General features: G+C 47.8%; 1 protein-coding gene and 1 long non-coding RNA gene across 3 annotated transcripts; one reads left to right on the top strand and one right to left on the bottom strand.

Moving 5' to 3' along the window:
- Positions 1-13,083: 13,083 nt before the first annotated feature.
- On the top strand, positions 13,084-21,919 carry ANKRD40CL (ANKRD40 C-terminal like). 2 transcript variants are annotated; one of them, XM_059380972.1, is made up of 6 exons: positions 13,084-13,315; positions 14,133-14,207; positions 14,408-14,540; positions 18,013-18,087; positions 18,894-19,078; positions 19,982-21,919. In XM_059380972.1, the coding sequence occupies exons 3-6, from the start codon at positions 14,501-14,503 to the stop codon at positions 20,123-20,125; spliced, it is 444 nt and encodes a 147-aa protein (XP_059236955.1). In that variant the 5' UTR covers positions 13,084-13,315; positions 14,133-14,207; positions 14,408-14,500; the 3' UTR covers positions 20,126-21,919. The 2 variants fall into 2 exon arrangements, with proteins under 2 accessions (XP_059236955.1, XP_059236956.1); XM_059380973.1 differs by lacking the exon at positions 14,133-14,207.
- LOC132004489 (uncharacterized) lies at positions 13,324-18,004 on the bottom strand. The gene is made up of 3 exons (XR_009400524.1): positions 17,614-18,004; positions 16,194-16,348; positions 13,324-14,042 (listed from the first exon to the last, which is right to left on the bottom strand). It is a non-coding gene; the product is annotated as an uncharacterized LOC132004489 (long non-coding RNA).
- Positions 21,920-25,836: the final 3,917 nt, after the last annotated feature.

The following is a 25,836-nucleotide window of genomic DNA, read 5'->3' as shown; positions in this document are numbered from 1 at the left end:
CGTGGAAGGTGAGGTTTCCCAAGCCTACACACACACACACACACACACACACCCATCACTCTTCATTTCCAAACACCCTTTGCTCCCACGGAATTTTCATACCCAAGACTCAGCCCCTCTCCCAGCTCCCACCCAAAAAACAGTGACCCCCTTGACCCATCTGTTTAGCAAAACATACACTCTGCTCCAACTGCCGGGCTTCTCGCTGCCCCGCGAGCATGCCAAGTGCACCATGCACATGCTGCCTCCGTGCCTTTGCACGGGCTATTGTCCCGGCTTGGAACCTTCTGCCCCACACGTCCCTGCAGCTCACCCTCTCACTTCATGAAGTCCCAGCCCACACTTCTCATGAGCAAGGGTTTCTCTATGGCAGGGCCCATCCCTGTTTCCCACTTCTCCAGAGCACCTCCTGGACTTTGTTTCTCCATTTACTGGGTGTCACAACCTCTAAAACATAAGCTCCCTGAATGCAGGAATTTTGTGTGCTGCTGTGTCCCCGGCTGCAAATGCACCACAGACAGCTGATGGGTGAGAACAGGAGACATCCTTGAAGTCCCTATGCACCAGAGGGAGGGGTGGGGTTCGGATTTCAGGTCAAGAGCACAAGAGCCTGCACCCCCACCTGTCATTTCCTCCTTGCCTCCTCACCGTGGGCCATCCGTGCTCCCAGTGCCCACCCCCACCCCCACCCTGGATACTGCCTCAGCCATGTGACATTTTGGCCAGTAGGATGCCAGCAGACAAGACAGGAGCAGGGAGCCTTGCATTTCCTTCTACTCGTGGCTCCGGAGAGCGGGGCAAGCCTGAGGGATATGAGAGACCTGTGAGCATGTGGGATAGAACATCCTGGGCCAAGGGAACAGCCAATGCAAAGGTCCCCCAAGGCAGGAGCTCGCTCCATGTGTCCAAGAGAGCAAAGGCCAACGTGGTTGCAGCCCCATGAGGAAGGACACAGCTGCACGAGGTCGCGGGGGCTGGACCATAGAGGGCTTTGTAGGCTCCCTGAGTGAGCAGAGAAGCCAAGGCAGTGTGATCTGACCTAGGGATCTGAATGAATTGCTTTAGTGCTGCTAGGAGGCAGGCTCAAGGTGATGCAGAGCGGGGGAACCAGGGGACCGGGGATGTCGCACAGAGACCAAGGTGGCTACCGTGGAGGTGAGGGGAAGAGACCGGATTCCAGGTGTGCTAGAAGCTCTGGGCTCAGAGGATTTGCAGAGGGACTGAAGGTGGAGGTGAGTCCGTGAGCGCAGGAGGAGTTCTGAGCTGAAGATAGCCCGGACCCCCTGTCTGAACAGCCTTGCGGTCCCACCCAGAGCTTCTCCACTGGCCTTTTTACCTTCTGCAAACACATTCAACTCTCCCCTGCCTCAGGACCTTGGCACTTACTGTTGCATCTTTCCCTTTGGTCTTTGCTTGGCTAAATCCCATTATAGGGTCAAAGCTTAAAAGCACTTCACAGAGACCTTCCTGGGAGCCCCATTCACGCCTTTTGATAGATCATCTATCCTGTTACTCTTCCTTCCACCCTGCTCTTTCCCTTTCCTGTGCTCATTGTAATAATATACATTAGCCCGTGCTTACTGGTTTGATGTCTGTCTCCACTGGACCGCAGGGAGCATGGCCCCTTCCTAGCCCATCTCCAGAGACAGGCTGCCTGGATTTCAAGGGTCTGTTCCTCCCATTTAAACCTGTGTGAATTTGCAAACGCTACTGAACCAACCAGCCTCAGTTTCCTCCTTGAAAACATGGCAACAACTTTAAGGGCAAGACCCAATGAGATCATTGACATAAAGCACTGAGCTCGATGCCCAGGCCTTCGTTCCACAGACGTTAGTTATTCCGCTAGCCATGGAAAGGAGCCTCGTGTAAGAATTATCTAGAAGCACGTAGTCTTGTTTACATGATTTAACTATATTTGGCAAGCTCTCTGAGCGGCATAAACAAGCAGCACTCCAGGTACAGACTGCCTAGATGAGGCAGGTTTGAAACTGCCTCTTGGCAAATTCCCATTTGGGGGAAATGAGAGAGATGTATGTCATTTGTTGTTTTCGGTTGCTTAGCATCCAAATACCCATGTGGGGGGTGGGGCACGAATCCCTAGAGGGGCGGGAGGCAGGGTTCCCCTACGGAAGCCCAGTGAGGCTGGACTCCCTCTCCCAGATCGTTGCAGAGAGAGCGTGGGGCACTCAACCTGGGCTCATCCCATCCAGGATGTTGCCACTGACTGAGGGTCATGGAGAAGCTCGGACCATTGAGATGTCAATCCTCTGGTGTCCAGGCACCAAGGGGCAGGGGGTGGCTGTCATTCTCATTAGTCTTTCCCTGTGCTTCTGCCTCCCAGCCTCCTACATTCCTGCCCAGATGATGAGCCTGGCTCTCTGGCCTGCCCTATGATTCGATGGGCCACCCATCATCCTTCCAGAGAATTCCTTTCAGGCCGTCATTCACTTGAGTTGTTTTCTATTGTTGCAAGCAGGAACTCTGACTCGTCCGCCCTCCCCAAAGGGGCTGAGCACCAACCCTCAGAAAACCTCCACCGTCCCCCTGGACTCCACCCCACGCATTACCAGGAACATAAGACTCCCCGGGAGGGCTCCAGGCCGTGAGTCAGTCTGTACAGTACTCAGAGTCCCCAGAACACAGGGGAAGGGGTGTGGCAGGCTGATATCTGGAAATATCCATCAGACTTCTTTCCTGGTACATGAACCCAAGTAGCTAGGTCTTAAACCTTGAGCTTCAAAACCAAGGTCCTGACCTCAGGAACAGTAGCAACCCTGCAAAAGCATTCTCTCCCCACCCCACTGCACCCGGTCCTCTAGGCCAGAGTGGGGGGCACACAGAACTCAGGCAGGAGAGGGGCCTGATGCCTGGGTGAGGGCGTAGAGGTGTCACCCTCTTCGAATGCCCAACATGTATTTACAAGTAAAGCAGACGTGGTAGCGTGGCTTGCCTGGGCAGAGAGGGCCCGAGGCGGCCCACTCCCCTGTTTCCCACAGAAGTGGCTGAGAGAGAGTTCTGGGGCCAGAAGAGGCCGGGAGTCTGCAGGAAACGATGACAAAGGAGGCTGGAGGGAACACAGGCCTTCTTGGTGAATGCTGGCAGCTGTGAGCACCAACAGGGGTGGACACCAGCATGGACAGACACCAGCTTGTACAGGCCAGTGGGGCCAAAGCCTGACCGGTTAAACCACCCACTCTTGGTTTTGGCTCAGGTCATGGTATCAGGGTCCTGGGATAGAGCCTGGCGTGGGGTTCTGCCCTCATTATGGGGGGAGAATCTTCTGCTGGAGATTCTCTCTCTTCCTCTGCCCCTCGCCCTCCTCGTGCATGCTCTCTTTCTCTCAAGTAAAGAACTAAAATCTTAAAAAATCATAATAATAATAAGGTCAGTTATGGTAAACAAAAGTGTCCACACATCTGACTGCAAAGAGACCCCGCCACGGAACCTCACCATAGTCACTGCCCACAAGAACAAAGAGAGAACAGATCATCCTGTGAGCTACTTAAGGAGAGCTGTGGAGACATTCGACAGACTTTGAAGCCTTGATATAAAGACCTTGCGTTTATTAAGCCCTTACTGTGTGCCAGGCACCATGCTAAGACTGTCCATGTTATTTCTGAACAAGGTGGGAAATCATTCCCATTCCACAGGTGAGAAAACCATTGGCACACAGGTATTGCATGAGAGAGACAGGATGCAGTGGACTGATCTCCCACAGGACGGTTTTCATTGTGGCAGTTGCAAAAGTGGGCTCCGGGGGTAACCGGGAAAACTGCTCTGGGGCTTTAAACCCGAAGGTGTTGCTGGGAGTTGGGAGGCCTGGGAGGGACGAGGTAAATTACAGCGCAGGTTCTTGGAAGGAACTCTGGCAGGAGCGGGGCGGCCCCTGGTGGACGTGACGAGAACAGCAGCCCGGTGGCTCTGACCGCGCCCAGGACCCTGAGCGGGGAGGAGAGGGGCGGCTTGGAAGAGGCGCGGAGACAGGCCACATGTTGGGTGCTTGTGGGGTCTGGACATAGTGGCTACTCCAGGGGGGCCCGGTCTGGGAAGGGGCATTCTCTGAGGGCAGACAGGAGGAAGGAAAACCACCTTCACTGAGCACTGACCGAAGGCTTCCATATACAGGCGCAAGAGAACCAGAAGAAAATCAAGGTCGCGACCTGAAGATCGAAGTTGAATTCAACTCAGAAAAAATTACATGAGACAAAGCAGATCTCTTTATAATGCTGAGGGGGGGACAAGACCCCAGAGGTTGCACTGTGCACCAAATAACATAACAAAAACGTACGTCTATCAAGATAGTGAAAGCCAACCCACAGGATGGGAGAAAATATTTGCAAATCATATACCTGGATAAGGGACTTGTGTTCATGATGCATCCAAAAATCTCTCAAGACTCAACCATGGAAGGACAACTCAGTTTAAAAAGGAGCGAAGGATTTGGATGGCCATTTCTCCCAAGAAGATATACGATGGTCAAGAATGCGAAGCGATGCTCAAAGTCATTCGTCATTAGGGAAAAGCAAAACCACAAAGAGGACAACCACTTCACACCCACCAGGATGGCTCAGACAGGTATGCACAAGTACGAGCGAGGACGTGGATAAATTGGAACCCTTTTACATTGTTAGTAGCCGTGCAAGATGGAATGGACACTGGGAGAACAGGCTGGAAGGTCCTCAAAATGTTAAACATACAGTGATCTCATGACCGGGCACTTCCATTGCTGTATATACACTCAAGAGAGTTGTGGGGTTTTTTTTAAAGATTTTGTTTATTTATTTGACAGAGATCAGAAGTAGGCAGAGAGGCAGGCTGTTGGTGGGGGGGGGGGGTGGTTTGCGGGAAACAGGCTCCCCGCTGAGCAGAGAGCTCAATCCCAGGAACCTAGGATCATGACCTGAGCGGAAGGCAGAGGCTTAACCCCCTAAGAGAGATTTTTTTTTCTTCTTCTGAGAGAGAGCGCATGCCCATGAATGCACAGATGGAAGAGAGGGACAGCGAGAGAGAGAATCTCAAGCAGGCTCTATGGCCAGTGCAGGGCCCTGAGATCATGACCTGAGCCCAAATCAAGAGTCGGTGTTCAACCAACTGAGTCAGGTAGACGCCCATGTTTTGTTTTGTTTTGTTTTTAAATTAAAAAAAAAAAAAAAAGTGTTCTGGGGGGGTCGCCTCAATGGCTCAGTCAGGCCTGCTTAGGATTCTCTCCCTGACCCTCTGCCCACCCCCCGCCCCATTTGCACATGCACAAAGGCAGTAAACAAACAAACAAATAAAACCTTTTTTTTCTTAATTAAAATAACACAAAATAAACATGTCCACACAAAAACTTGCGCAGGAACGTTCACAGCAGCGTGAATTCATGATAGCCGAAACCTCACAGACATCCGTGGTGCACCAGTGAGCGCGACTGCCTTCTGCAATAGCCGAAAAGTGAAAACAACCCAAACGCCCGTCAACTGATGAATAAAATGTGTCATCTCCACCCAATGCAAAATTAGTCAGCAATAAAAAGGAATGAAGGGTTCATACGTTCTTTATTATGGATGAGCTCTGAGAATATTGTGCTAAGTGCAAGAGGCCAGATGCTAAACACCACATATCTCGTGGCTCCACTTAAAAGAAATGTCCAGAACAGGTACAACCATAGAGATAGAAAGTAGCTCAGTGGTTGCCAGGGGCTGGGAGAGCGAGGGGCGACTGCTAATGGGTCCCTGGTCTCTTTTTGCAGGATGGAAATGCTCTGAAATAAGACTGTGGTGATGGCTGCACAGCCCTGGGAATTAAAAAAAAAAAAAAAAAAAACACCCTGAATTATACACTTTGAAGTAAGTAAATATCATGGTGTGTGAATTATCTTTTAATAAAGCTGTTACTAAAAAACATATGTGGGGTGCCTGGGTGGCTCAGTGGGTTAAGCCTCTGCCTTTGGTTCAGGTCATGGTCTCAGGGTCCTGGGATCGAGCTCCACATCGGGCTCTGCTCGGCAGGGAGCCTGCTTCTCTCTCTCCTTCTGTCTACTTGTGATCTCTCTCTCTCTCTGTCAAATAAATAAATAAAATCTTTTTAAGAAAATAGAAAGCTGTAGAAAAAGCATGGAAAAATTAATAAATGGAGACAACTCTCAGCCCTTAACAGATTGGGTATTTGAAAAAAAAAAAGAAAAGAACCACGCTTCTCAAAAGTTATATGTTGCAAAACCCATCCACTCTTTTTTTTAGTTTATTTATTTCTTAGTAATACAACCAACCAATTATTTAGTAATACAACCAATTACTAAGAAATACAACTAAGCTGTATTACAATTACTTAGTAATACAACCCAACGTGGGTCTCGAACTCACAACCCAGAGATCAAGGGTTGCCCATTCTTCCAACTGAGCTGGCCAGGCGCCCCTCATCCAATCCTTTATTCGAAAAAATTATATTGAGCATCGATCAGGTACCATTCAAAGCCCTGGGGATACAGCTGTGGGGGGAGCAGTGTGGGGGCGGGGAGGGGGCCACTGTTCTGGTGTCATTTACATTCCAGAGGTAACATAATATTTATAAACATATACAAAAATTGACTTGGGCTGCAAAGGAAATCTCAATTGATTCCAGAAGAAATAGTAGGGACATGCCCCATTGTTTATCGCTGCAACTGAGTACATGAGGAATAAATAATCACAGTAGAAATAAAATCTTTCAACTGCTTAGAAACGTTAATGCTCTCTTGTAAACAACCTTATGTTCAAAGAGAACATTAAGACCCCATTACAGAGCACTTGAAAGATGAGTTTATATAAAAAACATGCACATGCATATCTGTGGGGTAACAGTTTTTCTAAGGACACGGCCAGCGTCAGAGCCAAAAGGGGGATCCTGGTGATTCCTGCTGTTAACATTTTCCTGGAAGGAATGAGCCATACGATTTTTTTTTTAAGATTTTATTTATTTATTTGACAGACAGAGATCACAAGTAGGCAGAGAGGCAGGCAGAGAGAGAGAGGAGGAAGCAGGTTCCCTGCTGAGCAGAGAGCCCGATGTGGGGCTCGATTCCAGGACCCTGAGATCATGACCCGAGCTGAAGGCAGAGGCTTTAACCCACTGAGCCACCCAGGTGCCCCGAGCCATACGATTTTAGAAGAGAATGAAGTCAGAAGGGCTGTGGCTCTCAAACAGCATCAGACTGGTGAAGATTGGAAAGCTGAATCCCACTGCTGCTGAGCACAGAGTGAAGTGAGCTCCAGCTCTGGAAAGGACACAGTTCCCTGCAAGTGTGCCCTGGCTTCAGCTCAGCCATCCCACCTCTGAGAAGCTTCCTGCAGAAACACACAAGTTCAGGTGAGCCTCTTGCAAGGGACTGAAAACAACTCAGCATTGCTGACAAATCAGCCAAAAAATTCCACAGCTCCGCTCTAGAAGACTCTGAAACCCAGCCAAGAAAAGAAGTGATGTCTATAAATCTGTTGTTCTCTGGTGGAGGCAATTTTGCCCACCAGGGGACAGCTGATAACACCTGGAAGCCTTTATTATCATCAGATAGTGGAAGGTATGGTTCTCCCGTCCTGTGGGTGGAAACCAGGGACGCTGCTCTCCCTGAGGAGCACAGGACCGCCCCCCACAAAGGTCTTATTCCGGAATATCCATAGGGCCCAAACTGAGAAAGCCTGGTATAAAATCACAGGGAGAAATACCCACAAGGAATTGTTTCAGTTTTTTATAAAGTTCAGAACCGCTCTTCTACTGTGATCCCACGTTTTTTCTAAGTATATTTATGCAGGTACGCACATGGAAAGAATATTGGAAAATTCATCCCTAACGTCTCATTCATTCATAATTCTGTTATTCATTCAACAAACATTGGGCACCGAGGGGGAGTCCCAGGCACCGGTCTGTCCTATGGCCTGGGCACGCATCAGGGAATAAGGCAGAGGAAATATCTTCATGCAAACCCCGGGGTTCCTGGGAGGTGCCCAGGAAGACTGAATTCTCTACTTTCCAGGCGTTTGAGGTTTTCACTTTTTTTCCTTTTCTTAAAAAACAAGAGCATTATATTACTTTGTCAGTGAAAAAGAACAAATACTATAGCTACCAGCACACACAGAGATGCGTAGGGGAAGACAGGAGTCAGGCAGGACAGAGTCCTAAATTCAGAACAGCAGGTGGGCTGGGCAGGTGCCCGGACGCTCACCCCCAGCTCTTCAGGCTGCCTCTCTGAACCTCCTGGGAGGAGGGAGACACCCATGAGCCGAGAAAAATGCAGTTGGAGCCACACCATGGGGAGAAGCCCGCAGAGGGTCTGGAGTTCTCTTAGGACCCGCCTAAAAGTTGTCTTGTGCTGGCGCTGATGGAAAATCCCGCCACCCCAATGAGCTAAGCTCTTGGACTGGCCCTTGTTCCCTTCACCCTAAATTCAAATCCCCATGCCCTACGGTGACCCCCGCCCCCGAGGACCCCGCTCTTCCACCCACCCCTGGGCTTCAAGCACTGTAAGGTAGTTCAACAGCCCGCATGTCTGTCCCATATGAAGTCAGCTTCTTTCTCCACGAGGCTTCTTGCTGATTCTAAGACCAAAGAAAAAACCTATACGGCCTCAACAGTTCCCCTTTCCCCCCAAGAAGACAAAACCAAAGAGCTGAGGGGAGGTGGGGCCTGCAGGTCAAGGGTTGTTGGAAACAAACGGGTCCCTGGACAAACGAAGAACCCTGTGGCCTCCTGTCCGCTGGTGGGTACCCAAGGCCTTCACGGGAATTGGCTTAGGGCCACCAGGACTCCAGCCAGCGGTGACAATAGACAACAGGTATGGAAAGTATGTTTGCATATTCTATCCTTGAGTTGTCCCTTCAAGCACAACAGATGGAACCATGATTGATGCCCGTGGTATAAATGAAGAAACTGAGGCTCTGGGAGTAGTTAATCATCTATGGCCCCCCCCAGTTCCCAAGTAACAATGACTCCTCCTCCCACCGCCCCCTCAGCCCTGCCTTCCCAGTGCCCACGCCCTTTTTAGAGAGTCGAAATGAATTTTTAGCTGGGTCTCCAATCCTACTAGCCAGCACGGATTTTTCCTCGTTGATTTGACAGATGCTTATGAGGGCCTACTAAGGGCCAAGTGCTACTTAGTGGGGCTACAGTTTTATCTGCCAGGAGCAGGCATGTCCCAGAGCGAGCAGCCGAGGGGCACGGGCCTGGGCCCTGGATCGGTGAGCCCAGAACGTGGGCGTGCTTCCAGCCTCCCGCTGCCTTGCAGCCTCCGATCTGTGCAGGTCCGGGGGTGACACAACAGCCCTGGGTCTTCTGGGGGTCCTGGGAGCCCTCCACTGTCTTCTCCATGGCACACAGGTGTGTGGGGGGCGGGGAGAAGCCGCATGAGGCTGCCTTCTGCAATGCCTACCTCCATACTTTCCGGCCCTTAAACGTCTTTCTTCTTGTTTTTCAAAGTAGTATACACAAATATTAATAATAATAGAAACAGTTTGCAAAGGAGGATCTCCAACCTCAGGAAACCAGAATTTATTACAGCCAGCAGTGGGCCCCGCCTGACCTCTGCCACCGAAGGCGTCATTACCTTTATTATACTGGGCTGTAAAGAAACCCGCCCTTTGCTGTGGAGAGGCACTGTGCCTGCCTTCCAAGATCCTGCCCTACACAAACAGCCTTGAAAAAGTCCAAAGGCAGCCCACACCTGTGCTCTACTCACAGCATGCAAGAGGGCTGTGAAGTCTCTCCCAACAGTGAGAAAGCCCTAGAAAATGATAAAGCCCAGACAATAGAAGAATGCAGGCCTGGCAGGGTAGCAAGCTCCCACACTGGGGGCCACTTTCCTCCTGCCCTAATCAACCCCGGGCTGGGGAGCAGATAATCAGGCCGCCCCACCCTCCACCCCGGAGCCCAGGGAAATACTAGCCCGTCCTAAACCTGTTAGCCTTTACTTCCCTTGCAGTCAAGGCTCTTGTCTACATTTCCCGCTCACCGCCTCTGCCCCCGGACCCTGGTGCTCCTCTGTGAGGCTCCTTCGGCACATCCTGCCCCTCCCCTTCCTCTTGGGAACTCTCAGTAACCCTGTCCTTCTGGTGTTAGTGGTCTCCTGATCTCTTGGCCACCCCTCAATAATCATAAAACCTACGTCCCAAGAGTCCATCTCTCACTGTCCGATTGGCAGAAAGAGCAAAGCTGCACAGCACCCTGCAGGGAGGCCCTGGGGAAGCAAGTGCTCGGACAGGTGGCTGGGGGGAATGCGAACGGGCTAAGTAGTAGTGGGGGAATATGTGGTCGTGTCTAACAAGAGTACGTGTGCATTTACTTTTTGATCCACCAACCCTGCTTCTGGGAATCTAGCCAGAATATATACCTTCACCAATAAAACATACATAGGCAGATTACTAATTACGGCATTGGTGGTAGTTACAAAATATTGGACGTAAGCTAAATACCTGTATCTAGAGAATTTGCATGACAGACTACAGAATATCCACCCAGAGAGGCGGATCTCTGTGAGCTGATATTAAATGCTTTCCGGGGGCACCAGGCCAGCTCAGTCAGAAGAGCCCGTGACCCTTGGTCTTGTGAGTTCGAGCCCCATGTTGGGTGGGTGTAGAGATTACTTGAGAATGAAATATTTAAAAATAAACAGATAGGGGCACCTGGGTGGCTCAGTTGGTTAATCGTCTGCCTTCAGCTCGGGGTCCTGGGATGGAGCCCCACATCAGGCTCCCTGTTCAGCAGGGAACCTGCTTCTCCCTCTCCTTCCCCTTGTGCTCTCTCTCTCTCTTTTATTTATTTAAATAAATAAAATCTTAAAGAATAAAAATAAACAAATAAATAATTTCCGGATGGATCGTTTCGTGAATGAAAAGCAAAGTAAAAATAAATAAAAACACAATAAAATAACTTTTTTAAAGATTTTATTTATTTATTTATTTGACAGAGAGATCACAAGTAGGCAGAGAGGCAGGCAGAGAGAGAGGGGGAAGCAGGCTCCCTCCTGATGCAGGGCTTGATCCCAGGACCCCAAGATCATGACCTGAGCCAAAGGCAGAGGCTTTAACCCACTGAGCCACCCAGGCGCCCCAATAAAATAATTTATTTAAAAAAGCAAAGTAGAAATGAATATATGTGCTACCTTCTCTGCAAGAAAAAGAAATAGTAATAAAATAGACATCCATCTGGTTAATTCTGCAAAAAGAAACCTGGAAAGGATAGCTCAGAAACTAAGGAGATTAGTTTCCTACAGGAAATAGATGAGAGCAAAATGGAAGGAGTGGGAATGTTGGATGACACTTCTATGAATATAAATTTCTGCATAATTTTAACTCTTAGAACCATGTCCGTGGTGTTTTTTTTAAAGCTTTTATTTATTTTATTTTAAAGAGAGGGAGGAAGAGCTGGAGTAATGGCAGAGAGAGAGGGAGAATCCCAAGCAGACGCCCCACTAAATGCAGAACGCAACATGGGGCTCGATCTCACGACCCTGAGATCACGACCTGAGCCAAAACCAAGAGTCGGAGGCTACACCGCTGAGCCACCCAGGCGCCCTGAACCATGTTCAAATTCTACGTACTCGAAAAGTATAAATGAGGATTGGGAAGAACTCTTAAGACGCACACACAAACAATGAACCTGTGTTTCAAATGAGTGGTGCTGGGACCATTTCCTGCGTACCATAGGATTACCAGAGGAGTAAGTATTTGTGAGGGGTCAGGAGCCAGATCTCCCACTGTTGAAGAGAGTTGTCATATGGAACTGAAGAAAGCCGGGAAAGCCCTCTGGTTGGGGGAAGAGAGCTGGAAGCCTCAGTCATGAACTTGTGGTCTGCGATACACAGATGTCTGTGCATCTGCGTGTATGTGTGGTTCCAGTTCTGACCACTCAAAGGGCTCTGAACCATTCTTCTTGGCCTCCCCGTAGGAATGAGAACACCTCTTTCCCCAACTAGAAGGAACCCGGCTCCTCAGAGAAGTGGCGGATCCCAGGGCTGGGATGGGGAAAGTGACGAGTTGAGCCCAGAACTTCTGAATGTGCCAAAAGTTAAGAAAATGCCCATAAAAGAATGGAGATACGTCACAGGATATGGGAAACAGCAGGAAGCACATACTGTATGAAGTTGGATCATTTGAACATCAAAATAAATGAGAGGGTGCCTGGCCAGCTCAGTCAGTGGAGTGTGCAACGCTTGATCTCATGTTAGGAGTTCAAATCCCACATTGGGTGTAGAAATTATTTAATAAAATCTCCACTCACTTGTATGACTCAGTTGGTTAAGCATCTGATTCTTTTCTTTTTAAAGATTTTATTTATTTGTTTGACAGAGACACAGCAAGAGAGGGAATACAAATATGGGGAGTGGGAGAGGGAGAAGCAGGCTTCCCACTGAGCAGGGAGCCCGATGTGGGGCTCCATCCCAGGGTCCTAGGATCATGACCTGAGCCAAAGGCAGCCGTTTAACGAATGAGCCACCCAGGCATCCCTAAGCGTCCGATTCTTGATTTCAACTCAGGTCATGATCTCAGGATTATGAGACCAATCACTGAGTCGGGTTCTACAACCAGCGCTTAAGAGTCTCTCTCTCTGGGGGGCACCTGGGTGGCTCACTGGGTTAAAGCTTCTGCCTTTAGCTCAGGTCATGATCCCAGAGTCCTGGGATCGAGCCCCACATCAGGCTCTCCACTTCTTAGGGAGACTGCTTCCTCCTCTCTCTCTGCCTGCCTCTCTGCCTACTTGTGATCTCTGTCTGTCAAATAAAATAAATAAAATCTTTAAAATATATATATATAAAAAAATAAAATAAAATAAAATAAAAGGGGTTGGGGCTTGCCCCACTGGTGGGCACAGTCAGTATCAGTCTCGCGGTTACAGATTTGAGCTCCACATTGGATGCAGAGACAACGTAAACAGTTAAAATCTTTTAAAATAAATTAATTAAAGTAAATTAAAAGGGAAAAAAAGAAGATCGAGAGAGAGAGACCCCAAAATGAGAAGAAAACCTGAGTGTTGTTGAGGGGCTCCGTGAATGGGGGATGCGTGAGTGAATGGGCAGAGAGGTGAGTGAGTGGAAATAGGCGGAGCCGCCACCCCCCCCCCCACCCGTCCATCCCCGGCCCCGCCCATGCAGGTGAGGAGGGGCTGGTTGGCTCTTTCCATGGCTGACCACACCCGGGCCAAAGTGCATTTTCCTCCCCATTCACAGGAGCTGAGGCCAGGCAGATCCTTTCAGCTTCCTCCTCCGCGGCAGCACCACCTTCCTCCATTCCTGGCAGAAGGGGCAGCAGGGAGAAAGCGTCAGGCTGGAGACCTGGGCAGCCCAGGTCTGCGGCAGCCCAGGAACCCATTGGTGAGCATTTCCCTTCCTTGGCTCGTTTCCGTTTCCTCATCTGCCCTTAAGCAGTTTGGCCCAAATTGGTGGTTCTCAGCTTGGGCCACACCTTCGAATCAGCTGGGGACCTTTTAAAAATTCCAGGGCCCAGGGGCACCTGGGTGGCTCAGTGGGTTAAGCCGCTGCCTTCGGCTCAGGTCATGATCTCAGGGTCTTGGGATCGAGTCCCGCATCGGGAGGGAGCCTCTCTCTCTCTGCCTGCCTCTCCATCTACTTGTGATTTCTCTCTGTCAAGTAGATGAATAAAATCTTTAAAAAAAAAAAAAAAAATTCCAGGGCCCAGACAGCACCCCAAGTCAACAATGTGGGACCCAGGCACCCATGGCTTTTAGCGTTTCCCAAGTGGTTCCAGTGCACTAAAGTTTGAGAACCTGTGAGCTGTGACCTCTTGGGCCCCCTCCACCTTTCTGATGCTCTGTCCATTTGTCCTGTCTTCTGTCACTGGAGGATTAAATGAAATGTGAGAAACCCTGGGCACCCCCTGGAGGCAGCAGCAGCCCTTTCCCGGGCTTTCCCCAGCCCCATGCACTCTTCACCAAACCTCCTGTTCCAGTGCTCCCAATCCCCACCGTCTCCATTTTTATGTTTGAAATCAAGGGATATGAGATCCTGGGCAAGGCAGAGTCTCCCAGGTATGGGCTGGGGTCTTCCTGTTTTCTTGGCTCTCGCAGCTGTGAGGAAGGGCCTGGGAGAAAAGGGAGAGAGAACTGGGTAGGACAGAGAGCCTGCTCAATCCAAGAACCTAAGTGTTTGGCTTTTCCTATCCTTGATGTAGAAGCTGCTAACCTTTTCCAAGGAAACATCTAGCAGGACGCCAGTGGCTGAGCCTCCTGGGGGCGTGTTCCCTTGGGTAAGCACTCTTAGCCACCAGGGTCACCTGCTGGACAGAGCCTGGGAAGGGAGGAGGGAGCCTTGAACTTCCCTTGCATCATTCCCAGCACATGCCGGGCAGCCCCGAGAGTCTTAATTAATTTGCCCATTTATCAAATAGGCACCTCCCTGCCCCGTCTCACCAGGCCAGTGACCACATCGTTGTTTCACTGCACACAGATGCACGGAGCTTTCAGAGGTGTTTCCTACGTGGTTGGAACTTTGTGTCCATTCGAGAGGGAGTACTGATCTGACGAACAACAGAGCTGACCCATGGCTGAACCCCAACAGGACAGGAAGGAGGAGCCGGCAGGTGAGTCAGGAAGATCTGTTTTCCACATGGTCCTCAAGGATTTGGGTAGTACCGGAGGAAGATCCGGGGGGGTGGGGGGAGAGATGCTGCCGTGGGTAGGGGCAGTGGCCCTTCCCAGCTCTGCTGCCCGTGAAGTCAGGACAGAGGGAGTAGACCGAGTGTCCTTGAGGGGGAAGCAAGTATCAGCACCTGTGCTAACAGTAGTGGCCAGTCAGTACCAGTGCTCACTCCTTTGCTTCTTAATACCTTTCGAGGCAGAGATTATTAATCCCATTTTCCAGATCGGAAAACTGAAGCTCAAAGAGCTTAAGTAGCTTGTCTAACGAGTCATGGCTACTGTGGCAAAGGAAAACTTCAGACCCAAATAGGCCTGACTTCAAAGGGCGTGCTTTCTGACCTCTCCAAGACTGGGTCCACACACACGGGATCTTAATCCAAAAGGTTCATCTAAGAAAATGCTGTTTTCTGTGCCAGGCCAGGCTGGCGGCGGGGCCAGGGGGTGGGGTCCCGTGCTCTGTCTGTGTGGGGAGAGTGGGGGAGGGGTGGGGAAAGCATCATTTCAGGTTGGGTGCCAGAGACCAAGACCTCCAGGGAGAAGGGGTTGCTCCGTGGCCCAGGGCGCAGGGCGCAGAGGGGACTGCAGATCCCGCCACCTTGGGAGGGGCTGGGGAGGGACTGGGGAGTGGGCAGAGAGCACTTGAGCCAGAAGCAAGGCTGGCTTCTTGGGCCTGTCATCCCAGCAGCTGTGCAGAACCCCACAGTCAGAAAATGTCCCACACTTCGGATTAAATGCTCTGTGGTCACTGGCTTGACTTTTAAATAATTTAAGATTTTATTTATTTGAAGTCAGTCAGAGAAAGACAATTATCACATGCTCTCCCTGATATGAGGAAGTTGAGAGGCAACGCTGGGGGGTTGGGGGGTAGGAAAAGAATAAATGAAACAAGATGGGATCGGGAGGGAGACAAACCATAAGAGACTCTTAATCTCACAAAACAAACTGAGGGTTGCAGGGGGTGGGGAGGTGGGGAGGGAGAGGGTGGTTGGGTTATGGACATTAGGGAGGGTATGTGCTATGGTGAGTGCAGTGAAGTGTAAACCTGGCGATTCACAGACCCGTACCCCTGGGGTTAATAATATACTATATGTTAATAAAAAATCTTAAAAATGTATTTTATTTATTTGAGAGAGAGAGCACACATAAGCAGGAGGGGGAGGGGCAGGAGAGGGAGAAGCAGATTCCCCTGCTGAGCAGGGAGCCCAATGAGGGGCTCGATCCCAGGACCCCAGGATCATGTCCTGAACCAAAGGCAGATTTAACTGACTGAGCCACCCAGGTGTCCCCATTTTAAATAATTTTATCTTGGGAGTCTGTTTTGTAAGTGAAGTCAGCCAGGACGATGGAGCATGTGCTGGGGAGAACCTTCACCCCCGTATGTGCATGGCCCCACTCCCAGCCCACCGCCCCTTCCCCACCAGAGTTCCACTGTCCCCTTCTGCCCCTGGTGGGGACTCAAGAAAGAGTTGGAGTTGAGGCAGGCAAGGCAGGGGATGTTCTGAGGACAACAAGAAGAGGCAGGAAGCTCTCCCTGCCCCCATCCAGAGTCAGATGGGTACAGGTGGGAGGTTGTGATTCCTGGGGGGGTCACCCACCTGCCCTGGGGTAGGGGTGCGGAGCCGTTTTGCACACCTTCCTTTTGCTCTGGGCTCCACTGATGGAGCTGGCTCTGGTCACATCCCAGTCCTGCCATTTACGCATGCAGCAAGCTCAAGCAAGTTACTTCACCTTTCAGCCTCAATTTTCTTGTCTGAAAATGCAAATGTCAACATCCCATGGATTTTTTTGAGAACAGTGAGGCTTTTTTTTTTTTTTTTTGCCCCCAAATGCAAATCTGATTGTGACAAGCCTTGGGCTAAGGCTAAGATCTGTCTAAAGGCTTAGTGTTGTTCTAGAATAAAAACCCAAACCTTTCACCTGGGCCAGTGCTTTCCAATAAAAATACTGGATTTTTAAAACCACATATTTAAAAAATTTCCTCAGGATGCCTAGGTGGCTCAGTCGGTTGGGCATCTCCCTTTGGCTCAAGTCATGACACCAGAGTCCTGGGATGGAGTCCCAGGGCTCAAACTGTGTTTGGTGGGGAAACTGCTTCTCCCTCTGCCTTCTCTCCCTGCTAGTGTGTGTTCTCTGAAAAATAAAATATTTTTAAAATTAAAAAAATAAAAAATAAAAATGTCCCAGCCACATTTTAAAAAGTAGACAGGTGAAAATAATTTTAATCTATTTACTTCGCTCAATATATCAAAATTATTTCCACATACAACCAATATTAAAAAAATGAATTCTTCACATTTTTTCCTGCCTTTGAAATGGTATTTTATGTATTTTTATGAAATGAGTGTATCTCACTTCACATGACTGGTGGCTACCGAATTGGACGGCGGAGGCTGTGCGGCCCTAATCCCACCATCTGACGGCTGCCTGACACACCTCACACCATCCCTTCATGCTCTCTGCCCAGCAGCCGCGTTGGATGGTTGCCTTTCCTTCCTCAGAAGCTCTGCTCTATCCACACACAGGTTCCTTATGCTGTTTCTAGCCCTGGGAACCTCATCTTCCTCTTTTCCCCCTGGATCGGGTTAAGCCTACTCAGCCTTGCCTTCAGAATTTGACCTCCATTGTGTGTCCAGCCCTCACCAGCCCCACGATTTAACGTCACATTTTCCTGAGGTCCGTTGATCAGGATCTCTGTCCCCTCTAGCTTGCCAGCTCTAGGACAGCGACCACTCTGGGTTTTTGTGGTGGTGGCTTGAACCGCATCCCCAGGGCTTAGCAAGGCGCCTGGTGCAGAGCAGGGTCTCAGGGAGCAGGGCCTGTGAGCCTGGGAAGGGCCTGGCCCCCAAAAAGGATGCTAATACTCACTCTCATCTCCCTTCCTTCTGGTGGAGAAAATTCCTTATAAAGGACTCTCCTGGAGAATTGGGGACACGAAGCCCTCAGCGCCCAAAATATTTAAGTCGAAACTTGAGTTAAGCACGCAGATTATAAATATTTCTTCCCCAGATTACATACCGCTTAAAAATAGCGTCCTGGCTCCTTTTCATGATTTGGGCCGTGATGAGGGAAAATGACACTTCAAGTCTGAACATAAGTACTGCCCTTTTCGTGACTTGGCTTTTCCCTTGAGGAGGCGGAACTGGGGAGCAGGAAGTGGAGAGGGGGCATCACTGTCCCTGTTCAACTGGCAGATCTGGAAGAGAGACAAACGCTGAGGTGCTGCCATTTCTCGCTTTTTAAGATTTGAGAAAGAGAGAGAGTGCGCGCTGAGAGAGCATGAGTGGGGAGGGGCAGAGGGAGAGAGAAACCGGGATCCATACCAGGACCCTGGGATCATGACCTGAGCCAAAGGCAGACGCTTAACCCACTGAGCCACCCAGGCGCCCCAACGCTTTCTTTTTCTTTCTTTCCCAGGCGAATGTAAACAAGGCTCCAACCCACAGATGCCAGCTGACCCACGGGATGCCAAACCTGAGGACACCCGTGTAGGTGAGGACTCAGCCCCGAGGCCCAGTGGCAAAGCTAAACACACCGCTTGGGTTCTTCTCCCTTCAGTCAAAAATCCCTCCTTCTCGGGACAGTGTGAAGACTCACTCCACACCACTGCCCACCCCCCCACACACCACGCCAAAGATGGTACAATTATCCTGATTATCCTGATCATCAGGGCCTGTCACCTTGCAGTCCTGGGGAGGGATGCAGTAGGAAATCACAGAATCATCTGCACGTCTACACAAGTTTCCCGAGGACACTGAGCCCCAGGGCTCAACAGTTCCCTGAAGCTTTTCTTTTTTTTTTTTTTTTTAAAGATTTTATTTATTTATTTGACAGAGAGAAATCACAAGTAGATGGAGAGGCAGGCAGAAAGAGAGAGAGAGAGGGAAGCAGGCTCCCCGCTGAGCAGAGAGCCCGATGCGGGACTTGATCCCAGGACCCTGAGATCATGACCCGAGCCAAAGGCAGCGGCTTAACCCACTGAACCACCCAGGCACCCCTCCCTGAAGCTTTTCAAATAAGTTCCAACACCTACCAGGTACTGCTTGAGGGTGGTATATTTAAATATTTATTTTTTCAATCCTAGCTCGGCTTCAAACTGCAAGCTTTCAGGTGAGTATAATGGGGTTTACATCGCAGACCGTTACAAGCACCCCAAGAAAAGACTCAGATTAATTTGATGCTCCTATACCCGTAAAAACTGCTGTGTGTCTGTTACGAAGTTCTGTGCTGGGAGAATGGATGACGCCGACTGAAAGGCTTTAAATCGGGTACTCTCTCTTTTACAAATGAACTTGCAGGTGATCTAGAGCTGGTGCTTAAAGTCAGAATTAAGAGTCCCAGAGAAAATGACTTCATTGAGGTTGAACTGAACAGAGGAGAGCTGAGTTATCAGAATCTCCTGAAAGTCAGTTGCTGCGAACTGGGGATTGAGCCGGAGCAAGTGAGGGCGATCAGAAAGCTGCCAAACACACTGCTCAGAAAGGTAGGGTTTGCAAAGGGTCTAAATGCAGACGGGGTTCTAAGTGGGCAAAATTAATGTTCTGTGAAGCTAATCACTTATCTCTTGTGTTTCTAACGTGAAAACAAATTTAAGCCACTGGGAAACTCGGACTGTAGGACAGCCATGGTAGCTAGGTAATTTTCAATCTGGTGCTTTTACTGACTTGCACACCTAAATTCATGAACCCTTCAATACGGTCTGAAATACAACTAAGGCCCGGAGAGAAGACTCAGGTCAATGCATGTGGCCCATTCTACCTCTGCGGACCTGGCTGGTTCACAGGTGGCATGGTGCCCAGGGAAAGGAAAGACTCACCCACCTTGCCTGCCACAGCTCAGCCTTTGTTATCTCATGAAACAAAGCTGTTTTGCATTTGTATAGAGATTCCAGATGCAAAATACAGTTCTCTAATTTCAGAAGAAAAACCTCATTTCTTTGGGTATTACTATTTTAAAAGCTTTCAAAATGCCTTTACCAATTCTCACTGGTGTCATGGCTAATATATTCATTGTAAAGGAATGGCAGGATGATTGTTATTTTCTGGACTTTTTAAAATGCCCTTTTCTGGATGTGAAATAATGCATATACAATCACTGATGCATGATAATTTCTTAATGAGAGTTATAATTATTACTTTTTTAAAAAAAGCCCTTTTCTTCACCAATATTGGTGTGGGACTACAGTCAGTCCCCTTAGGAACCTACAACAGAGACCAAAAAAAGAAAAAGTCTCAACTGCTACTTTAGCTTACCACGACAGAGAAACCATTACAGAAATACCCTGAATTTAGGCAAGAACCAAAGATGCTGGCCATTAAGATTTTTTCATCTTAATAATCTCTCATGCTATCTACAAACCACCCTATAATTTCTTTTACATCTTAAGGACAAAGACATTCAAAGACTACACGACTTTCAGGAAGTAGAACTCATCTTGGTGAAAAATGGAAGCTCTGAATTCGTTGAACACGCAACATCCCTGACAGAGAAGGCCTGCTACAACAGCAATGCTGCCAAACTGACCTATTAGAAAACCCCAGAAATGAAACCGCCGGTATCAATGTTTTGTAAATAACCAACTTGGAATGCATGTACCGGTTTGCCACCTTCATGTGCGTACTTTGCAAAATTGTTCCCTCATCTCAAACTTCTCTGGGCAGGGAGAAATTGTCACATCATTTCCTATTCACACTTTGAAACTTGCCTATAAAATGGCATGACTTGCGTTACTGATGAGGCCATTTTCTTTTTTTTTTATTTTTTTAAAAATTTATTTGCCAGAGACAGTGAGAGAGAGCACAAGAGGGGAGAAGGTCAGTAGAAGCAGACTCCCCATGGAGCTGGGAGCCCGATGCAGGACTCGATCCCAGGACTCCAGGATCATGACCTGAGCTGAAGGCAGTTGTTTAACCAACTGAGCCACCCAGGCACCCTTGTTGAGGCCATTTTTAACAAACTACTTGCCAAATAGCCAAGGCACAGCCCACAGCACTCAACTCTGCTAATCAGATGGAAACAACAACAAAGTTGGCACTCTTACCAAAAACTAGCTCGAAGCTAGACTCCTCCTATTCCACCACCTAGAGCTCTTCCGGGTCAACTCACCCAAACTCTTACGTAAGATCTGCTGGTACTTTGGAAGCACTCTGGGAGCTGGACCCCACTTACCCACTTAACCCTGTCCACGGTCATTTCTCTTCAGTCATTACTCCTGGACTTGAATTCGTGGAACTGAGCTCTGAAATACCGGAGCTCCTTCTGGCCAAGCAGGATCTCATCTCCCCCAGCACATAACAGGGCCACCAGGTTGCCTCTGCAAATGCTCAGCACCTCAGCTTTGATGAAGGGTGGGGGGGACACGCAAACACACTAGCACTTACCTAGCCCAACTGTCCAAAGACCAAGGTTTTGGTTTTAAATAGTGTGGGTACCAACGTACGGATCATCCCACTCAAAAATGTGAAGCGTGTGTGGGTGGCTCAGTCGACTGAACATCTGACTCTTGGTTTCAGCTCAGGTCATCTCAGGGTCAAGGTGGAGGCCTGCATCTGGCTTGTCCTTCTCCCTCTGCTCCCTGCCACCCCCACCACCGGCCTCTGGCACCTGCTCTCAAATATATAAATAAAATCTTTAAATTTAAAAAAAAAAAATGTGATGAGTTCATGAGACTTGAACCTGCAGTTTGCTTAGTAGCCCTGGGCCTCTCCAGATGGAAGCACTTCTGCTGGAAATGTAAGCTCCGCATCCACGTCACAGGTCTTTGAGAGACAGGACAGCCCGCTGACAAGCCAATTCAGTGCAGTGCCGTTCCAGCGCCACAAGGGCCAATTCCCTAAGGTATTCTCAATTTTGTTTGGAATAAGGAAAACTTGGGGCAAGAGCTGAGGACTGGCTTTTAATGGCCCCAAATCACCCTTGCGAGGAAGTGGAGTTTTAGGTGGTATTTTTAGGTGAATATGGTAGAATAAATTTGAAAAAAATGTTGGGGGGAAACCTTACACTATGACAGTAACAGAACCTATAGAGTTGCCTAATGATCAATTACAGTAATTGAATGAGGGCAGCAATTTATCATCAGGCTGTTGAGCAAATTCTGTATCCGTTCAAATAAACATAGTATGCACTTTGAAGAAATTATAAAAACATATTTCCTGTAACATGAATAGTCTTAAGGCTGAAGATTAAGAGTAAAAATTGAAGCTTCAATGGGGCGCCTGGGTGGCTCAGTAGGTTAAGCCTCTGCCTTCGGCTCAGGTCATGATCCCGGGGTCCTGGGATCGAGCCCCGCATCTGGCTCTCTGCCTTTCTGCCTACTTGTGATCTCTGTCAAATAAATAAATAAAAATCTTTATAAAAAAATAAAAATAAAAATAATTGAAGTTTCAAGAGTAATTTTCAGTGTAATTTATACTTCATGCAGACACTGTGGAAATTAATTTCTGAGGAAGGCGCAAGTCCACTGACTTTTATGCTAACTTAATGTCATTTTAAGATTTTTAGGTGGTTGAACTGAATCAGGTACTAGGACGCTTGTCCTGAAAGGTTCCAGAACACATGTAAGTTAAAACAAAAAGGTGGAATGATCTAGAATTCTTAGTCGTTCACAATCTAACACTCATTTACAATGAGGGGACTGGTAACAACAGCAGGGCCCCTTCTACCCTCAGAGTGTTAAGTACCACTCACAGGCCTGACAGACTCCACCAGGAGGTGGCGGCGTTCCTATTTTGCTCACTGACCTATCCCATGTTATCAGAACAGCAGCTGGCATACCAGCACTCAGGGCTGCAAGGAAAGCAGGCGGGGGGGGGGGGGGGGGGAGCCCCAAGCTCCCACTGGGAGCCACACTTGGAGATCAAAAGGTCCACTGTGGAAAGAGGTGACTTTTATGCACTTGCACGTACATTTCTACTTCTAATCACTTCCCCTTTTTTATTCTTTAAGATTTTATTTATTTGACAGCAATCACAAGTAGGCAGAGAGGCAGGCAGACAGAAGGGAGGCAGGCTCCCTGCCAAGGCTCCATCCCAGGACCTTGAGATCATGACCTGAGCTGAAGGCAGAGGCTTTAACCCACTGAGCCACCCAGGCGTTCCCCAATCACTTCCATTAGAGTAAATATCTAATGCTTCATGGTGTCCCTCATTAAGAGCAGAACAAGGCCAAAATGGAACAGCCCCTCTGATCTGACAATCTAAATTGAACAGGGGTAGGATGTGCTGACCACCTGCCAGGAGTACTGCTCTTCTCACCCAGCAGTTCCCTTCCTGGAAGGGCGTGAATCTTCAAGAAACAGAGAACAAAAGCAGCCGCTCCCTGGCTGACACCCAAATCCCAAATAGAAAATATGTAAAGATAAAAATAAGTGATATCACAGGGCACCTAGGTGGCTCAGTGGGCTAAACCTCTGCCTTCGGCTTGGATCATGATTCCAGGGTCCTGCATCAGGCTCTGTGTTCAGCAGGGAGCCTGCTTCCCCCGCACCCCACCCCCTGCCCATCTGCCTACTTGTGATCTCTGTCAAATAAATAAAACCTTAAAATAAAAAAGTGATCACAAAGAAGACATACACTTAGGCCCTGCTTCTAGCTTTTAAAAAACAATTAAGGCCCCAGATTTTGCGCTCAAGAAACCATATCTTTTACACCTGCCAGTCACTGTAAGAGGGTAAATTTTTTAAATATGGGTATGCTTATATTTCTATTTTACTACCTACACCAAGACCTTTTCCCATTTTTTAAGTTTAAATTTTATTAAGAAATATCATACATACAAAAGTACATGAACATACAGTTTAAAAAAGAAACCGCCCATCCAGCTTTAGCAACAAAGCATTGTCAGCAGTTCCTCTGAAGGCTGTTCCATGCCCTCCACGGTCTCCTCTCCCTCCGATGCAAGAGTAACACTGAATTTCATGTTATCATTCCCTTGCTTTTCTTTCATTTACCACAGATTTAACAGCTGGACTCTGACCTTCACAGAAATGGAACCACAGCGGATGTATTCTTCTGCAACTTGCTTTTCCGACCACCAAGATCCATCCATGTTCACACATGTAGCTGCAGCTCAGTCTGACTTCCGTGCAATTCCACTGTAAGAATGGGCCACGGAATCTATCCAGTGGACTGCTCAAGGACAGGCAGGGTCATTCCAGTTTGTTTTTGTTTCCCTTTTCTTCCTATTACAAATAGTGCTGTTACGACATTTTCACATCCACGTCCTGACACACACGTGTAAGAGTTTCACTAGGGTATGTATCTAGGAGCGGAATAGCCACAGAGAGGTTAGGGCACAGCCACTTAAGCCAAACTACTTCCCAAAGCCGTTGTTCCTAAAAGTTCTTCCATCTGTTGCTGTTGACAACTGAGCTACTTGGGAGGGCTGAGAAGAAACAGATCAACTATGACTCTCAAACTGCATTTTCAAAGTAGGAAATTTAAAAATCTGATACAACAATGAATAACACATTGACTTCTCTGCTTTGGTTTACTTGAAATGTATTTTTAAAAACTACATGTTAAAACTTAAAAGGGCGGTCTCCTAAATCTCAAATGTTTCTAAATATACGGAGTGAAAACAGCAAGATTCAGAACATATGGTGTACTTCATATATAAAAAAAGGTCTATACATATATGCTTATATCCCCTACCACCCACCTCCCTCCAGAAAGAATAACTGTTAACAGTAGCTCCTGGAGAGAAAGAACAGAGGGACAGGAAAAAGAGAGAGATCACTTAACACTTCTACTGCTGTTTTTTGAACCATGTACAGGCATTACAATTATAACATAAAATTCTTTAAAAGTAGTCACCTGGGGTTCTTTCATAAACAACTAAAAATCAGTCTGAACTCACACTTGAAAATCAGCCCTGAACGAAGTCCCATCCCACAGAAAATATACACAATAAATTCTCAAGTGTTTCCCTTGTTTCATGCACTTTAGAGTAACGTTTAAAATTATCCACACAGCCCATCTAAGATGCATTTTTAAAAGCTCGGCATGAAGGCAAGCTCAAAAAACTCCGACCCTAAATTGTTCCATCGTAACATCTCTAGAGGCGGCTAACAACCTCTATGTAGTCCAAGTTTTCTCAGACCTTGGAAACAGGGTGGTTTGTCCTCTGTGGCACTAACTATATATATATAAAACCAGACCGACTGCCCGCAAGTGTAATGTGTAAGGAGAGGAGATAAATACCTAAGCTGAAATACTAGCTTATAACTTCAAGAAGGCAAGAGATGGATTTTAATCCAAACTGAAAAATACAGCTGACCCTTGAACATGAATTTGAACTGCGTAAGTCCACTTATATATGGATTTTCTATAGCCAAGTACTATAAATGTATTCTCTCTTCCTTATGATTTGAACACTTTTTCTCTAGTTTGCTTTACTATAAGCATGCATTATGTAACTCACATACAAAATACATATTAATCAACTTTGTTATATAGGTAAGGCATCTGGTCAACAGTATGCTATTTGTTTTTGGGAAAGTTAAGTACATGTGGATTTGACTGAATGGGGTGGGGGAGGTGGCACTCCTAACCTCCCTCGTTCCAGGGTCAACTGAAATATAGTGATCTGTTTGAAGGAAAAATGTCTTAAAATGGGAGGCGATGCTACAGTCTTCCTATACTGCAGAGGGGAGGACGCCAGAGCAGCAGACACATTACTTGGTCCCCTTGAGACACACAATGGCAAGTAAGCTACCAGACCAGTACTACAGTTGAGAACTCTGGCCAATTAGAAGTTTATCCCATTTATTTTTGTTAATGAGCTTGTTTAATTTCTTAACTTTTAAAAATACATGCTGAAATATTTACAGACTAAACAGTATGTCTGAGACTTGCTTGAAAATGATAGGAGGCAGGGGATACATACACACATGCACATACACATATAAAATAAGACTGGCCATTGAGTCTTACTAGTGGTGAGTTTTAATAGAGGCTAATTATACTGTTCTACTTTTATGTAAGTCTTAAGTTTTCCAAAATAAAAATAAAAAACCTGATTGCTCTGATCCCATTCCACTCTTATTAAGTGATCTTCTGAGTAACAGAATCTGGCGCCCCTGAAAGGCTTATCACAGAGAAAATACACACAGACCATCTGACAACTGTTTGGCCCTCAAGGCAGAAATGTGTATTTCTCATAGTAAATTCAATTAGCACATAGCCTCTGTATTAGGTTCTTATGAATTAGGTAAGAATCATTTCCTCTTGAGCCTGAATGAAT

The sequence above is a fragment of the Mustela nigripes genome, chromosome 16, assembly GCF_022355385.1.
Source record: "Mustela nigripes isolate SB6536 chromosome 16, MUSNIG.SB6536, whole genome shotgun sequence".
Lineage (NCBI taxonomy): Eukaryota > Metazoa > Chordata > Mammalia > Carnivora > Mustelidae > Mustela > Mustela nigripes.
The sequence above is the reverse complement of the archived record's forward strand: the minus strand, read 5'-3'. Positions and strand labels throughout refer to the sequence as shown.

Coding starts and splice junctions, on each gene's coding strand:
- ANKRD40CL (XM_059380973.1), top strand. CDS start 14,501: ATGGCTGAACCCCAACAGGACAGGAAGGAGGAGCCGGCAG. Junction 14,541..18,012: donor CAGGAAGGAGGAGCCGGCAG/GTGAGTCAGGAA, acceptor TTTCTTTCCCAG/GCGAATGTAAACAAGGCTCC. Junction 19,079..19,981: donor CAAACACACTGCTCAGAAAG/GTAGGGTTTGCA, acceptor TTACATCTTAAG/GACAAAGACATTCAAAGACT.